General features: G+C 42.2%; 2 protein-coding genes across 3 annotated transcripts in view; both read left to right on the forward strand.

Moving 5' to 3' along the window:
- The first annotated feature begins 478 nt into the window (after positions 1–478).
- On the forward strand, positions 479–9310 carry skor1b (SKI family transcriptional corepressor 1b). 2 transcript variants are annotated; one of them, XM_061918073.1, is made up of 7 exons: positions 479–2316; positions 2392–2476; positions 2575–2685; positions 2770–2826; positions 3296–3370; positions 8553–8627; positions 8792–9310. In XM_061918073.1, the coding sequence occupies exons 1-7, from the start codon at positions 628–630 to the stop codon at positions 8887–8889; spliced, it is 2190 nt and encodes a 729-aa protein (XP_061774057.1). In that variant the 5' UTR covers positions 479–627; the 3' UTR covers positions 8890–9310. The 2 variants fall into 2 exon arrangements, with proteins under 2 accessions (XP_061774057.1, XP_061774058.1); XM_061918074.1 differs by having other exon boundaries at positions 8795–9310.
- A 329-nt stretch (positions 9311–9639) lies between these two features.
- The window catches only part of pias1b (protein inhibitor of activated STAT, 1b), a 40265-nt gene continuing 32396 nt past the window's right edge, over positions 9640–17508 (forward strand). Inside the window, exon 1 of the mRNA XM_061917148.1 lies at positions 9640–9734. Within this exon, the coding sequence (XP_061773132.1) occupies positions 9711–9734 (24 nt within the window). The 5' untranslated portion in view covers positions 9640–9710. The remainder of the gene's footprint in view (positions 9735–17508) is intronic.

The raw sequence follows: 17508 nt of genomic DNA on the forward strand, positions 1-17508 counted from the left end.
TAAAGTGATCATAGGAGCAGCTGCTTGCTGTCAAAGTGTGTGTGTGTGTGCGTGTGTGTGTGTGTGTGTGTGTGTGTGTGTGTGTGTGTGTGTGTGTGTGTGTGTGTGTGTGTGTGTGTGTGTGTGTGTGTGTGTGTGTGTGGGTGTGTGTGTGTGTGAGGACGTGGGAACGCAACACATGACTGAGGGCCTGTATGCACCCCACAATGAGCCCACGCTGTTTGTGGAATTAATTTATGCGCGCATTAATTTAGTCCATGCACTTGTTTTTTATAGTGCAATTTTTATTTTTTAGTGTGCTTCTGCACTGCCGATCACCTGAGGCTACAGGTGAGTGCAGGTGAATGCAGGTTTTGGCGCGCACGCCTGTTTTTAAAGGGATGTGAGGAGCGGTGCAACACAAACCGGGCGTGCGCACCCACCATGCGCGCAGGGAGGGAGGGAAGGAGGGGGGGAGGCGGCGTCCCGTCACTAAAGCAAACATCCCAGCAGCCTCCACACACTCCTCCTGTCCTCCATCACGGCCCCACGACGGAGGGGAGCTGCACCAACACTGAAGGTGACTATTCTATAAAGCATGGTTTGGTATAATCAACTTTGAATGTGACGCGCTTTGATTCCACTTGCATGTTTTGCGCAGACGACATGGATTCCATCCCCGCGGGCCGAGACTCCAGCTCCTCTCCGGCGTCCAAGCAAGAACTTTCCTACCCGACCTCCAACAACCTGAAGCCCAACCAGGTGGGCGAGACGGTGCTGTACGGAATACCCATCGTCTCCCTGGTGATCGACGGCCAGGAGCGGCTGTGCCTGGCGCAGATCTCCAACACCTTGCTGAAGAACTACAGCTACAACGAGATCCACAACCGCCGCGTGGCGCTGGGCATCACCTGCGTGCAGTGCACCCCCGTGCAGCTGGAGATCCTCCGCCGGGCGGGCGCCATGCCCATCTCCTCCCGGCGGTGCGGCATGATCACCAAACGCGAGGCCGAGAGACTCTGCAAGTCGTTCCTGGGCGCGCACTCGCCTCCGAAATTACCGGAGAATTTCGCCTTCGACGTCACCCATGAGTGCGCGTGGGGGAGCCGCGGCAGCTTCATCCCGGCCCGCTACAACAGCTCCCGAGCCAAGTGCATCAAATGCGCCTACTGCAACATGTACTTCTCCCCCAATAAGTTCATATTCCACTCCCACCGCACCCCCGAGTCCAAATACACGCAGCCGGACGCGGCGAACTTCAACTCGTGGAGGCGACACCTGAAGCTGTCCGACAAGAGCAGCCAGACTGACGTTTTACACGCGTGGGAGGACGTCAAGGCCATGTTTAACGGCGGCAGCCGCAAGAGGACGATGCCGGGCGGGGGGTCGGGGTCCTGCTCCCCGCTGAAGTCCCACCACGGTCCGAGTCTGCACCGGGAGTCCCCGGAGGTACCGGCGAAGATCCTCGGCTCTGAGGAGAACCGGGTCAGCAGCATGAGCATGGGCCCGCGCAGCTACCCGGTCATCCCGGTACCGAGTAAGGGCTTCGGTATGCTCCAGAAGATCCCGCCGCCGCTCTTCCCGCACCCGTACGGCTTCCCGGCCTTCGGCCTGTGCCCGAAGAAGGACGACAGCATCCTGGGCGAGCAGAGCAAGGCCGGCCTCCTGTGGCCCGGCACCAAGGACAGCGCCTACCCGTCTTTCCCCGTCTTCTGGCCCGCCGCTGCCGCCGCCGGGTCCTTACCGATGCCTCCGTACAAACCCCCACCCGAGCTCTTGCCCCTCCACAGACACGCGGACGTGGACATTTCCGACCGCAGCACCGACACGTCCAAAGACAGCATGGTGGAGAGCGAGCGCTGCTCCAGCACGCAGTCCGCCCGGAACGAGGACGACAAGTCCGGGGACGAAGGCGGCGCGTTGCCGCCCCACGTCGCGCGGAAGCTCAGCTACGTGTCCGCCTTCCGGCCCGTGGTGAAAGACGCGGACTGCATCGCTAAACTATACGGTAACCGAGGCCCGTTTACGCGCTACTTATCGCCGGACTTTTTAAGCGAGAGCTCCAGCTACAGATCAATGTCCCCGTGCGTGGACAGCGACGGTGACGCGGACGTGGACGTGGAGAGCAACAAAACGCCGGAGGACGAGGACAACTGCAGGCCGCGGTCCTTGCTGTGTCCCCGGTCTCCTCCCTCCATCGAGTCCGACGGCAAGACGACTTTTCACGAGTCCCACAAACTCACGCAGGGCCCACGCGTGGAGCCCCCGTCACGTGACCGAGAAGTGCAGAGCAAACAGTTAGCGGAGAGCCACGTCGCCGCCGCACCTTTTATCCACGTGAGTGTCAAACTCCAAAAAGAATACATTTGATGAAATAATATTTGTAATGTGCGTGTTTATGCGTCCACGCAGGAGGGAAGCGAGCTGCAACAAAGGAGCAGTCCGTACCATTTTAGAGCTGCAAGCTACCAGCCTTTGGGGATTATTACCACTCATGGTCAGACATAACATTTCATTGTAAAAATAAAAATAAAATAATAATAATAATAAAATGTTTTGCAATAAAATTTAACTGTGCGTTTTTTTTCTTGCAAGATGATGTTGCGAGTAAAGAGGAGCCGTCCTCCACCGTGGAGGAGGTGGAAAGCAAGTCTTTTAGTGAACAAAGCAGCAGCGAAGAAAACCAACGGGAGCCGAACGACGACGGTAATAATTCACCAGCGAGAATTAATTAATGTTATTTTCCACATGATTATATTTTAATTTTTGTGGGTTTATTTTTGTGTTCAGATGAAGACGCGACAAGACCTCTGCAAGCAAAACGAAATATTCAGACTCTCGCAAAAGGTATTGTCGATTTTTTAATTATTATTATTTTTCGCCTCATCAATTTATGTATTTTTCATAATGTATGAATTATATTTGCATTGATTAGATTTATATTTCTTCTCATGACTTGTTTTTAAACATTACCCAAATTATTTCACCAGCAGGCCTATATAACCGGCGTTTGAAATGTAGTTCCAGCAAACAAAATATGTTTTGATTATTGTTTTTAAAATGCTCAATTTCAAGTCAAATTATGTACATCCAAAAATCTGACAAGTTTAAGTTTTTTTTTGATGGGATTATATGTTTTTTTGAGGGATGTGAAATTTAAAAAATACACTGGAAGCCTATAATATTATAGAAGATTATGAACTACAGCCTAACATTAACTACACTATAAATTACAGTTGTTTTATTTTATTTAAAAAAAAAAGCCAAAAAAAAGATGTAAAAAAAATATCCTTATCTATTTTTTGTGTGTTTTTAGAGGAGCTACAGAAGCAACTCTTAGAGCAGGTTGAGCTGAGGAAAAAGCTGGAACGTGAATTTCAACATTTAAAAGGTGAGCCCCAAAATCTGGCATTCACTCCAACACTGTAATATTTGATAGATTTATTGCTTTAAGAAACCCCCTTTTACATGTTTGTAATTCAAGCTCCAACAACAGCCTGGTGGATCAGCAGTGACAAACATGCACATTAGGGAAAACTATATTACTGTAATAGGAATGTATGTGCCTGCTTTCTAACAATAGAAAAATATGAGTTTCATATTATGTGCTGATCTGGTGATAAATTGTTGACATATTACAAATGCATGTTGAGCGCCTTTACAAAGGCTGTATAGGCCAATGATTTTCACTTTTAATTTTGCAGATAGTTAAAATATGCTGGTGCTGCACTGTATCACACTGAGTTAGAATTCTGGTTACTTTATGAAAGTCATCACAAATACTTATATACGATGCAGAACTACATTTCTACACCCATCGATCTAAACTCAACATTGGTGTGCTGCACTTCTTACACGGAAATTATTGTGTGCAGGTGTACTTCATACAAAGCATGTAGGCAGTGTCAAAATAAAATGGATTCTTGTTTTCATCGAAAGAGCATTATTATCTTAAGGATATCACTATCATTATCACTTCTCAATGCAAAGTGGATGAATAAAGAAGTACCCTGTGGGTCAATATGGCAAGTGGTGGAGAGTTCGAAAACTCTAGACCCTTAAGGCCTCTCTCTAGTGCATGTCATCCAGCTTCTGAGTGGTCAATAATGTTTTTGTTTTTTTTTACCATGCAGCACCTGTTGGCTTTTAAATATTTCACCTTTTGTGCAGCTGCAGGGAACATTGATTCATTTTTAAAGTGAGGGCGGAGGGTATTTGCCTGGTTAAAAAAAAGTGATGTTTTTTTACTTTCACCATTAAACTCATTTAGACGAGTGTGTTCAAAGTGTGGCCTGGGGGCCATTTATTGCATACCACATGCCTTTTTTGGGCGATAAACATGGCCTGCTACAAAGAAATCAAATTTTAGAAATATATATTGCAAGATTGTCACCTATAGGTAAATAATATTATAGATTGGACAGCCTTGCACCATTTTTTTTTAGTGGATCGCATATTAGTTCGGCATCAAATTGTACCAATGACAAAACACCTTTAAAGGCCTACTGAAATGAGATTTTCTTATTTAAACGGGAATAGCAGGTCCATTCTATGTGTCATACTTGATCATTTTGCGATATTGCCATATTTTTGCTGAAAGGATTTAGTAGAGAACATCCACGATAAAGTTCGCAATTTTCGGTGCTAAGACAAATGCCCTGTCTCTACTGGAAGTTGCAGACGATTACATTACATGTTGAGGGCTCCTCACATATTCACATTGTTTATAATGACTTCACGGTGGGAGAGGGGTTAGTGCGTCTGCCTCACAATACGAAGGTCCTGCAGTCCTGGGTTCAAATCCAGGCTCGGGATCTTTCTGTGTGGAGTTTGCATGTTCTCCCCGTGAATGCGTCGGTTCCCTCCGGGTACTCCGGCTTCCTCCCACTTCCAAAGACATGCACCTGGGGATAGGTTGATTGGCAACACTAAATTGGCCCTAGTGTGTGAATGTGAGTGTCAATGTTGTCTGTCTATCTGTGTTGGCCCTGCGATGAGCTGGCAACTTGTCCAGGGTGTACCCTGCCTTCCGCCCGACTGTAACTGAGATAGGCGCCAGCGTCCCCCGCAACCCCAAAAGGGAATAAGCGGTAGAAAATGGATGGATGGATTATAATGGGAGCCTCCAACAAAAAGTGCTATTCGGACCGAGAAAACGACAATTTCCCCATTAATTTGAGCGAGGATGAAAGATTCGTGTTTGAGGATATTGATAGCGACGGACTAGAAAAAAAAAAAAGTAAAAAAAACAAACAAAACGCGATTGGGACGGATTCCGATTTAATAGGATAATTCTGGGAAATCCCTTATCTTTCTATTGTGTTGCTAGTGTTTTAGTGAGTTAAATAGTACCTGATAGTCGGAAGGGTGTCTCCACGGGTGTCCTGACGCGCAGTGTCTCAGGGGAGTCGACAGCAGCTATGGACGACACAAGCTCAGCTTTTCTCCGGTAAGAAGCGACTTTTTAACCACAATTTTCTCACCGAAACCTGCTGGTTGAGATTCCGTCTTGATCCATGTCCTCTTGAACGCGCTCTGATCCATAGTTAAGTTTCACCTCCAGGAATTTTAAACAAGGAATCACCGTGTGTTTGTGTGGCTAAAGGCTAAAGCTTCCCAACTCCATCTTTCTACTGTGACTTCTCCAATATTAATTGAACAAATTGCAAAAGATTCAGCAACACAGATCTCCAAAATACTGTGTAATTAAGTCGTTAAAGCAGACAACATTTAGCTGTGTGTGTGTGCAGCGCTCATACTTCCTAAAAACCCGTGACGTCTTGCGTACACGTCATCATTACACGGCGTTTCCTGGACGAAACTCCCGGGAAATTTAAAATTGCAATTTAATAAACTAAAACGGCCGTATTGGCATGTGTTGCAATGTTAATATTTCATCATTGATATATAAACTATCAGACTGCGTGGTGGGTAATAGTGGGTTTCAGTAGGCCTTTAAGGCCCTAAACATGTTTGAGCCTGTAAAGAGCCATATTGGACCAAAAATACAAAAAAAAAAAAAATCCTTCTCGAGCTGCAAAACATTAAAAGCCTTTTATAAGTGTTATAATGAAGGCAACATATTATGTAAGATTTCAACTATTAAAATGACTATGTTTTGCAGGCTGACACAAATCTTCATTGACAAAAATGTTGAAATGTAATATTTATTCTGAAAATGTTTGTAACATTGGAACACATTAGTAAAACGGAGGCTAGTCGGAGGGTGAGATAACTCCTGGAAATTACTGGCTTAAAATGGCCAATGGTATAGATGTGTGTCTCAAAGTTAAAGGAAACAGCAGGCTGTCTTCTAATAGTTTTGTTACAATCTTTGCAATCTGGGTAACGTTAGCTCTGGTCTATAACGACATGTCACACAAACAACTATCAGAAATACAGCCAATAATAAATACAGATAATGTGTCATGAGACATGCAAATACAAATTAAATACACCGAGGACCTAACAAAATTAAATGAATTCAAATATACCTACAACTGAGGCATAATGATGCAATATGTACATACAACATGTTAGCATTGATTAGCTTGCAGTCATGCACTGACCAAATATGCCTGATTAGCACTCTACACAAGTCAATAACATCAACAAAGTTCACCTTTGTGCATTCACACACAGCATAAAACGTTTGTTGGACAAAATGAGACAAAGAAGGAGTGGTATAAATCATGTCTTTCTGTGGCAGTGTCGAGAAAGTTATACTTGTAAACAAACTACGGTGTGTTCAAGGACCGCCGAAATTAGGACAAAACAGCGCTTGCCAAATCCTCTCATCAGTAAAGCATTTTAATATAAACAGTGGAATTTCTAGCAATAAGGAAGCTTTGTGTCAGGTGTTGTCTTTTACAGAAAATATATTAAAACATTATAGTTTTTCAAACATCTTGTCCATTTTATAAATTTTTTAAAAATCTTGAGGGAGCCACACTGAAAAAAGTGACTTTTTGGTGCCGTAAACTCTATTAGAGTAACTGTCATAATTTATACCTAGTATTTTTAACATTCAGTAAGAACTAGAGTTTCTTAAGTAAAATTAAACATTTTATTAAAATGAATTATAGGGGAAGAGTAAGTTTTACTTATGTTTCCTCATACTATTCAAATGTTTAATAGTTGTACGTACATAAACCTAAAAATATTACATAAACTTTACTCCGAAAATCTAGTGTTTTGAAACGCATGCACGACGGCACATGCGCACAGCACAACAGGCTCTGGCTGAATGGCTCTGCTCCGGCCGTTAGGATCACTTCACAGAGCACTGCAAGGTGGCATTATGGGTCATTCTTATCTTGCGTTTATAATGTGTTACAGAGTCGATGTTCTCCAGAAATGTGTTTGGTGTGGGTTCACAGAGTGTGGCGCATATTAGTAAGAATGTTAAAGTTGTTTATATTACAACCGTCAGTGTAAAAGGTATGGCTGTTGACCAAGTATGCATTGCAATCTCGTAGGAGAAGCAGCGAAATGCATGCGTCCTTCCGGCACGCAGAATGCATGGTGTAAAAGTGGGTGCGATAACATGTTGTAGAGCAGTGGGTTCCACCCACCGGGTCACGGCCACAGAATGTTTATTTTTTTTAATTTTTTTATCTCACTCAATTTTTCACTGCATGCCATTGATAAGTGCAGGAGTGAGAAGATGTTTTAAGTTAAATAGCGCCCCTTCGGCTATTCAAGGAAATATGGTATATAAAAATTACTTAAAATTTTGAGTAAAATGATGTTCCTGCCGATGAAAAACAAGTAGACTTTACTTAATTTGTTTAAATAAATATAACTTAAAACTTGGATGTAATTAAGTAACTGTTACTTAATATCTTCACAACTGTCGTTATATGGTAAGTAGAATTTCCTTGATACTGGCAAGTGAGTGTTACTTGATATTGCAGCTTTAAATTTTACTTAAATCATTTGCGTGCAAATACTTACAATAATTTTTTCAAGTAAATCTTATGAGTTATTTTTTTCAGTGCTCTAAGGAGGCGCTAAAGCGAGACTTTGTGAGACTTACTATTTTGGGTTGTATTTATTTACATTTTTGTCTATCAGCTCAAAAACATTTTGCCTTGCAAGTGCATCAACCTAAATATGCGGCTTACACTCACACATTGGTATCAACTTAATGTGCTTATATTTCGGGGAAAAAACAAAAATCTATCCATCCATCCATTTTCTACCGCTTATTCCCTTTGCGGTTGCGGGGGGCGCTGGAACCTATCTCAGCTACAATCGGACGGAAGGCGGTGTACACCCCGGACAAGTCGCCAACTCATCACAGGGCCAACACAGATAGACAGACAACATTCACACTCACATTCACACCCTAGGGCCAATTTAGTGTTGCCAATCAATATGAGCTTAATTTCAGTAAATCTGGTTGATACTTTTGCATTTGTTGGCTGTCCCAGCAGAGTGCCAGGATGTACCGCAGTGATGCCAATTTGGGAATTATCAAACAACAATCAATATTTTACATTGATTTATTTTATCGGTGATTTTTTTTTTTTGGGGCTGATTTTTAATTTAATTCTAACGTCTTTCTTTAGATAACTTTCAGGATCAGATGAAAAGAGAACTCTCCTACAGGGAGGAGATGGTCCAGCAGTTGCACATCGTTAGAGGTGAGAAAAATAAAACAATTGAGTACAATAATAATGTTTTTGAGCAATATGGAAACAAGTGTTTGCATGTTTGCTTGATTTAATTCATGAACAAAAAGCATGATATTATTCATCCGTGATATTTTGCATGGGCATGGTTGATGGCTTGTTTTGCTTTTCCTCAGAAGCTCACGACGCGTTGCACCATTTCTCCTGCAAGATGTTAACCCCACGTCACTGCACGGGGTCGTGCACCTTCAAGTCCCCTCTGCTTCCACCGTGAACTCTCTCTTTACTGTGGGGGGGGAAAAAACAAAAAACTTTTCCACCACAACGTGCGAGAAACAGACTCATCGCTCCTCGTGTAATTTGTTGTATTTATTATTAGAATGAGAGACAAGCGGTAGGAAAACGGATGGATGGATGTATTGCAATATTCAGCATTTCGTTCGAGACCATTTATATTTATTATTTGTGGCAACGTGCAATTGCAATGTATTGTAACAGTTATTCGCGGTTATTTATTTCACTCTGTGATTTTACCTTCATTTGGAACGTCATGCACTTTAAATTCGTAAAAACACACAAATAAGTATTTGATGTAATTGTTTGTTGCAGACATTGTGTTTTTGGAGGACATGGTCAGCTTTTTTTTTTTTTAGCACAAATTTTATTACAATTGTTAATGTGATATTTGGTTGCATTTCCCCATAAATAAAACATTTTTATCAAAAAAGCTTGGCTAATTAGAGATGAAAAACAATCCATTTTTGAACTGGGATGAAAAAAAGTGTGCAGATTTATGTATTGAAATAACTTTCTACGGGCACCTTTAAAACACACAACTCCAACGTATTATTGACTACAGGATGTGTCTGCATCTTCTACGTCGTAATGTGTGATACTGCACCGTGCAAAGCTTTTTTTTACGCGTCAACAAATCGTAATGAAAGTGAATACGTCACCTTCCGTTCGCTTTGTGCATTACGTCACTATAAACGTAGCACGGACGCCCCCTGCTGTCACTTGTCAGCAAGCGCATCCACGGAGGCCCCCCTTGTCCCCTGAGGACGGCTGTTGCGCCTGCGCATACAATGTCACAAGATGGCGGACAGTACGGAACTGAAGGTAAAGCGAGCCCCTCCACTTGGTTGACAAATAGGCGCTTGTCACTGTCAGGTTTGAATTCGGGATAATGGATATAATGTCTCCGGACACTCGAGCGCCGAACGGTCATTTCCTTATGTCACACGGTACTAGCAGTAAAGTGGCAGACACCTGACAAACTGTTAGCTGGCTGGCTAGCCTGCTAGCATTAGCTTTGTTATTGTTGCCGACGAGCCGTTAGTCAGCTTGTGCTGTGTTGCTCTCCCGCGACCACACGCTAATGTCGCCCCCAATTTGGAGCTGAGATCCCAGGCATGCGAACATCCTCGCCCCGGGGCCCACGTCGCTCTGTGCCACCTGACAACCCCGCCAGGAGTGCTGTAGCTGACATACATGGGCTCTGTCTACTCCCTGGAAAGCTGGGCTGTTATTATCGTAATGTTTTCCTCATTCATCTAAATCCACGACGGGAAATGATCCACGTCCACACTCCGTTGCACGGTCACGCAGTTTGCACGTCATTTCATGCAGTATCGAAACGCTTTGCGCCTTCTGATTAGCCCGCCATCAGTCGGCTACTGCTAGCTTAGCTTAGTGTCCAATTTTCGTCGTCCCTTGTCACTTTGCTGATGTTTCTAGAACGCAGTCCCCGGTTAAGATGTGTCTAATATGTTGACATAGCGCTCGTTTCCCATGCAATTTTTGTCTGCATGCTCTTGTGAGTATGGCATTTGCAGCAGTTGTCTTGTTGTTGTTGTAAGCACAATACCAATGTGAGCAATTTGCAAATTTGTGTAATAGGCAATCTTTTTCAAATTGCTTCCAGCTATATATTTGAATAATGTGTGGTGCAAATTTTGCAAATCAAAATAATTTATTAAATACTTATCTAAATCTATTCATTTGTAGTCGGGACAATAAAACTGAGTATTGCCCTCAAATCAGTCCAACCCTAAACCTAACCACTATACAGTGTACACCCACGACTAAACTACTACCACAACTTGGTCTACTATTTATAAAATATAATAATGTAGGGTTACTGACTAAACCATCCACAAAATCTTGTCTTAAATCTCGTCTTGCGATATGCAAATTGTTTGCGCACAATGGAAATGACGTATAATTTGCAAAGTGAGCGAGATTGGCGAAATGCTAACAACATTATTACATGCATTCAACATGCCAGTCTTTGATTTAGGGCTGGGCGATAAGGCCTTTTTTAAATATTGCGATATTTTTTAAGGCCATATTGCGATACACAATATGTATTTCAATATGTTTCCTTAGCGTTGAATTAACACTTGATACATATAATCACAGCAGTATAGGGCTGGGCGTAATAGCCTTTTTTTAATATCTCGATACTTTTAGGCCATATCGCGATACACAATATATATATCGATATTTTGCCTTAGCCTTGAATGAACACTTGATGCATATAATCACAGCAGTATGATGATGATTTCATGTAGTATCGAAACGCTTTCAGATTAGCCCGCCATCAGTCGGCTACTGCTAGCTTAGCGTCCAATTTTCGTCGTCCCTTATCACTTTGCTGATGTTTCTAGAAGGCAGTCCCCGGTTAAGATGTGTCTAATATGTTGACATAGCGCTCGTTTCCCATGCAAGTTCTTTCTGAATGCTCTTGTGAGTATGGCCGTTGCAGCAGTTTTGTTGTTGTTGTAAGCACAATACCAATGTGAGCAAAATGCACAACCGCATTGTGCAAATTTGTATAATAGGCAATCTTTTTGCAAATTGCTTCCAGCTATATATTTGAGTAATGTGTGGTGCACATTTTGCAAATCAAAATAATTTATTAAATACTTATCTAAATCTATTCATTTGTAGTCGGGACAATATAACTGAGTTTTGCCCTCAAATCAGTCCAACCCTAAAGCTAACCACTATACAGTGTACACCCACGACTAATATGCTACCACAACTTGGTTTACTATTTATAAAATATAATAATGTAGGGTTACTGACTAAACCATCCACAAAATCTCGTCTTGCACACAATGGAAATGACGTATAATTTGCAAGGTGCACGAGATTGGTGAAATTCTTACAACATTATTACATGCATTCAACATGCTAGTCTTTGATTTAGGGCTGGGGGATAAGGCCTTTTTTAAAGATTGCGATATTTTTTAAGGCCATATCGCGATACAAGAAATGTATTTCAATATGTTTCCTTAGCCTTGAATTAACACTTGATACATATAATCACAGCAGTATGATGATGATTTCATGCAGTCTCGAAACGCTTTGCGCCTTCTGATTAGCCCGCCATCAGTCAGCTACTGCTAGCTTAGCTTAGTGTCCAATTTTCGTCGTCCCTTGTCACTTTACTGATGTTTCTAGAACGCAGTCCCTGGTTAAGATGTGTCTAATATGTTGACATAGCGCTCGTTTCCCATGCAATTTTTTTCTGCATGCTCTTGTGAGTATGGCCGTTGCAGCAGTTGTCTTATTGTTGTAAGCACAATACCAAAGGGCGCAATTTGCAAAATGTGCAACCGCATTTTGCAAAACTAATGTCAAATCAAAATCAAATCAAATGTTTATTGGATTCATCACTATACAGTGTACATCCACGACTAAAGTTCTGATTAAACTACTACCACAACTTGGTTTACTATTTATAAAATATAATAATCTAGGGTTACCTGGAACTTGAAATAGGCCACCCGGCCTGAATCCACACTTCCCTCGCCAAACACCTTCGTTTCCCAACCCTCACGCTTGGATATATAGGCCTTGATGCCATCTACGCAGTGTTGGGAGACTGTTTTGCTGTTAGATCGCGTCCAAATTTGCAAAGTGTGCGAGATTGGTGAAATGCTTACAACATTATTACATGCATTCAACATGCTAGTCTTTGATTTAGGGCTGGGTGATAAGGCCATATTTTAATATTGCAATATTTTTTAAGGCCATATCGCGATACACGATATGTATTTCAATATGTTTCCTTAGCCTTGAATTAACACTTGATACATATGATCACAGCTGTATAGGGCTGGGCGATATGGGCTTTTTTTAATATCTCGATATTTTTAGGCCATATCGCGATACACGATATATATATCGATATTTTGCCTTGGCCTTGAATGAACACTTTATGCATATAATCACAGCAGTATGATGATTCTATGTGTCTACATTAAAACACTCTTTGTTCATGCTGCATTAATTAATAAATTAATTAATAGGTGGCACCGATCAGGTATGTTGATATGCGGAGTAATCACTCTTCATTCATTTTCATATTAGCAGTAACGCTACTTTTTGTATCAACGCTTGTGCACCACGCTTGACAAATTACGGTTGTCTGTTAGACATATTCCCACTTGAAGCCAAACCACCACCAGACGATGGACCCCCCTGCTGTTTTTCTTGGGAATTAATCATTCCTTCATTTGCACCTTCTTTCTCTCGTGTTACCACTCGCATGGCTCTGCTAGCATCACAGCTAACATTACCCATGCTGCTACCTTTATGCTCCGTGAGGGCGTATACTAGGGGTGTAACGGTACACAAAAATTTTGGATCGGTACGTACCACATTTTACAGGTCACGGTTCGGTTCATTTTCGGTACAGTAAGAAAAAAACAAAATATAAATGTGTTGGTTATTTAGTTACCAAATTTGCAAAATCTTCCACCAAAAATATTTTTCTTAGTGGAATATTTGATGGGAAGTAATCGGAAACTTGGATAGGTCAATAATTCATAATAACATTGAGTTTGATTCAATATTATGTTTTGAGCAATGACAGTTTGAAATAAAAAAAAAAACAGCTTTGTTTTATTAGTCAATGTTGCAACTTTTTCTAAATTACATTTAGCCTTTAAGCTTTTTTATTTCACTTTTGTTTATCCATTCATCCATTTTCTACCGCTTATTCCCTTTCGGGGTCACGGGGGGCGCTGGCGCCTATCTCAGCTACAATCGGGCGGAAGGCAGGGTACACCCTGGACAAGTCGCCACCTCATCGCAGGGCCAACACAGATAGACAGACAACATTCACACTCACATTCACACACTAGGGCCAATTTAGTGTTGCCAATCAACCTATCCCCAGGTGCATGTCTTTGGAAGTGGGAGGAAGCCGGAGTGCCCGGAGGGAACCCACGCATTCACGGGGAGAACACGCAAACTCCACACAGAAAGATCCCGAGCCTGGATTTGAACCCAGGACTGCAGGACCTTTGTATTGTGTTTTTGTTTAATAGTATTTTTAGAATGGGCTGTGGGCCTTTAAAACATTAGCTGTGGGCCGCAAATGGCTTCCAGGGCACACTTTTGACACCCCTGCTATAGATAATAAAAATTTAATCTGATAAATCTATGGGTAAAAAGCAGAGCCTGGCGGCGCATGCGCGTTTTTTCATAACTCTCTCGCTCTCTCTGTCTCTGCCCTCCCTCACGAGTGTTGCTGCGCACAATTTGTCGCGTTTTTAACCCTTTCTTAACCCTGAACGTACATTGAAAATACACGCAACACTAACTTAACATTACATTTGAGGCATTTAAGAAATTCCACTCGGACAACTACGCAAAAGAGGACATATCCGGTGAAAAGTGGAGGTATGGTCAGTCTATCCTAGCTCGGTCGCTACTAGCATGCCGTATGTTGTTTTTTTTTTTGATTGATTGAAACTTTTATTAGTAGGTTGCACAGTACATATTCCGTACAATTGACCACTAAATGGTAACACCCGAATAAGTTTTTCAACTTGTTTAAGTCGGGGTCCACGTAAATCAATTCATGGTGCCTCGGTGTGCATTGTTTACACAACGTGCAGTGCGCTACTTAATATGTCCGTGTGGAACTCGTTCGATACGCCTCCGAACCGAACCGAAACCCCCGTACCGAAACGGTTCAATACAAATTCACGTACCGTTACACCCCTAGCGTAAACGTATGTGACGTATGACGTGACAGTATGGGACGTGTGTAAGAATGTGCGCTTGTTGTCTGTGAGGAGGAGAGACAGGAAAGAGCGAGGAGAGCCTGTAGTGTAATGCCCGCAGCTAAAATCAACTGCGTGACAACGTATACTCGAACATCATGATATAGTCATTTTCTATACTGCACAGAGACAAACCCACAACATATCGTGTATATCAATATATCGCCCAGCCCTAGATGGAAAGTGTAGCTGCCATTATGATGTGCTTTAATTTTTTCTAATGATTGTAAGTCTTGAACTATACTACGTTTTTCAATGGTTGAAATCTGCGCTTTTGCATGATATACTAGTTACTATGGTAATCTAATTAGTTACTATGGTAATCTATTTAATTACTTTGGTCAATTAAAGTCAGTGGTTCTCAACCTTTTTTCAGTGATGTACCCCCTGTGAATTTTTTTTTCAAATCAAGTACCCCCTAATCAGAGCAAATCATTTTTGGTTGAAAAAAAGAGATAAAGAAGTAAAATACAGCACAATGTCATCAGTTTCTGATTTATTAAATTGTATAACACTGCAAAATATTGCTAATTTGTAGTGGTCTTTCTTGAACTATTTGGAATAAAATATATAAAAATAGCTAAAACCTTATTGAAAAGTAAACAAGTGATTCAATTATAAATAAAGATTTCTACACATAGAAGTAATCATCAACTTAAAGTGCACTCTTTGGGGATTGTAAAAGAGATCCATCTGGATTCATGAACTTAATTCAAAACATTTCTTCACAAAAAAAGAAATCTTTAACATAGGGCTGAACGATATGACCTTTTTTTAATATCGCAATATTTTTAGGCCATATCGCGATATACGATATATATTAGGATATTTTGCCTTGGCCTTGAATGAACACTTAATGCATATAATCACAGCAGTATGATTATGTGTCTACATTAAAACATTCTTCTTCATGCTGCATTCATATATGATACTTTTAAACTTTCATGCAGAGAGGGAAATCATAACTAAGTCAATTGACCAAAAGTGTATTTATTAAAGTTATTAAGCTGTGGCACAAACATTAATGTCATTTCCAAAACAGAAAGTGAAAGATTGTCAGAGTCATTTTAAGTGTCAAATAAAAATGAGCTGCATAATAGGAAATCAAATAGTATTCGTCCTTCACTATGTGGTAGGTTACTCCGGACGTTATGAAATTTTCTTCATTCTCTAGCAAGTGACTTTTCAAACGATGCTACATATTACCAGTAATGCTACATATTACCAGTAATGCTACTTTTTATAGCAACGCTTTTCCCCACACTTGACGAATTGCGGTTGTCTGTTCGACATATTCCAACTTGAAGCCGAACCACCGCCAGACGATGAATCCCTTGCTGTTTTTATTGGGAATCAAGTATTCTTTCATTTGTTACCAGATCCGCACCTTCTTTCTCTCGTATTCCCACTCGTACGGCTACGTTAGCAGCTAACGTAGCCCAGTCTGCTACCTCTCTGTTGGGCGAGGGCATATACGTATGTGACGTATGACGTGACAGTATGTGACTTATGTAAGAATGTGCGCCTGCTTGTCTGTGAGGAGAGACAGGATGGAGTGAGAAGCGACTGAAGTGTAATGCCCACATCTAAAAGCAACTGCGTGAGAACGTATACTCAAATATCACGATATAGTCATTTTCCATATCGCACAGAGACAAACCCGCGATATATCGTATATATCGATATATCGCCCAGCCCTACTTTAACATCAATATTTATGGAACATGTCCACAAAAAAATCTAGCTGTCAACACTGAATATTGCATTGTTGCATTTCTTTTTACAGTTTATGAACTTACATTCATATTTTGTTGAAGTATTATTCAATAAACATATTTATAAAGGATTTTTGAATTGTTGCTATTTTTAGAATACTTTTTAAAAATATCACATACCCCTTGGCATACCTTCCAGTACCCCCAAGGGTACGTATACCCCCATTTGAGAACCACTGATCTAAGTCACAGCAGCTCAGATGAGGCACCAAGCAGTGTGGGTGGGGAGAGTTTCCACAGAGTGTTTCCAGAGTCTGAAATGTGGGTGTCAGGGACAGACGCGGAAGGAGATTTTTACAATATATTCATATATATCAGATTTTAGGTGTTTTGTTTTTAACCATTCGCGTTCATATTTCGCTCTTTTGTGTTTTTTGTTGTGTTCGCTTGATTGTAAAATATGTGGATGGAGAGGGGGGGTGACGTTCATATGTTGTCAATATCCATCCATCCATCCATCATTTTCCGCTTATCCGAGGTCGGGTCGCGGGGGCAACAGCCTAAGCAGGGAAACCCAGACTTCCCTCTCCCCAGCCACTTCGTCTAGCTCTTCCCGGGGGATCCCGAGGCGTTCCCAGGCCAGCCGGGAGACATAGTCTTCCCAACGTGTCCTGGGGCTTCCCCGTGGCCTCCTACCGGTTGGACATGCCCTAAACACCTCCCTAGGGAGGCGTTCGGGTGGCATCCTGACCAGATGCCCGAACCACCTCATCTGGCTCCTCTCGATGTGAAGGAGCAGCGGCTTTACTTTGAGTCCCTCCCGGATGGCAGAGCTTCTCACCCTATCTCTAAGGGAGAGCCCCGCCACACGGCGGAGGAAACTCATTTCGGCCGCTTGTACCCGTGATCGTATCCTTTCGGTCGTGACCCAAAGCTCATGACCATAAGTGAGGATGGGAACGTGGATCGACCGGTAAATTGAGAGCTTTGCCTTCCGGCTCAGCTCCTTCTTCACCACAACGGATCGGTACAACGTCCGCATTACTGAAGACGCCGCACCGATCCGCCTGTCGATCTCACGATCCACTATTCCCT

Source organism: Nerophis ophidion, linkage group LG12, assembly GCF_033978795.1.
Source record: "Nerophis ophidion isolate RoL-2023_Sa linkage group LG12, RoL_Noph_v1.0, whole genome shotgun sequence".
Classification (NCBI taxonomy): domain Eukaryota; kingdom Metazoa; phylum Chordata; class Actinopteri; order Syngnathiformes; family Syngnathidae; genus Nerophis; species Nerophis ophidion.

Bases quoted from the DNA above. Each gene is read 5' to 3' on its own strand.
- skor1b (XM_061918073.1), top strand. From the start codon at position 628: ATGTTTTGCGCAGACGACATGGATTCCATCCCCGCGGGCCGAGACTCC. The intron at 2,317-2,391 runs GTGAGTGTCAAA...GCGTCCACGCAG, and splicing joins CCGCCGCACCTTTTATCCAC to GAGGGAAGCGAGCTGCAACA. The intron at 3,371-8,552 runs GTGAGCCCCAAA...GTCTTTCTTTAG, and splicing joins TGAATTTCAACATTTAAAAG to ATAACTTTCAGGATCAGATG.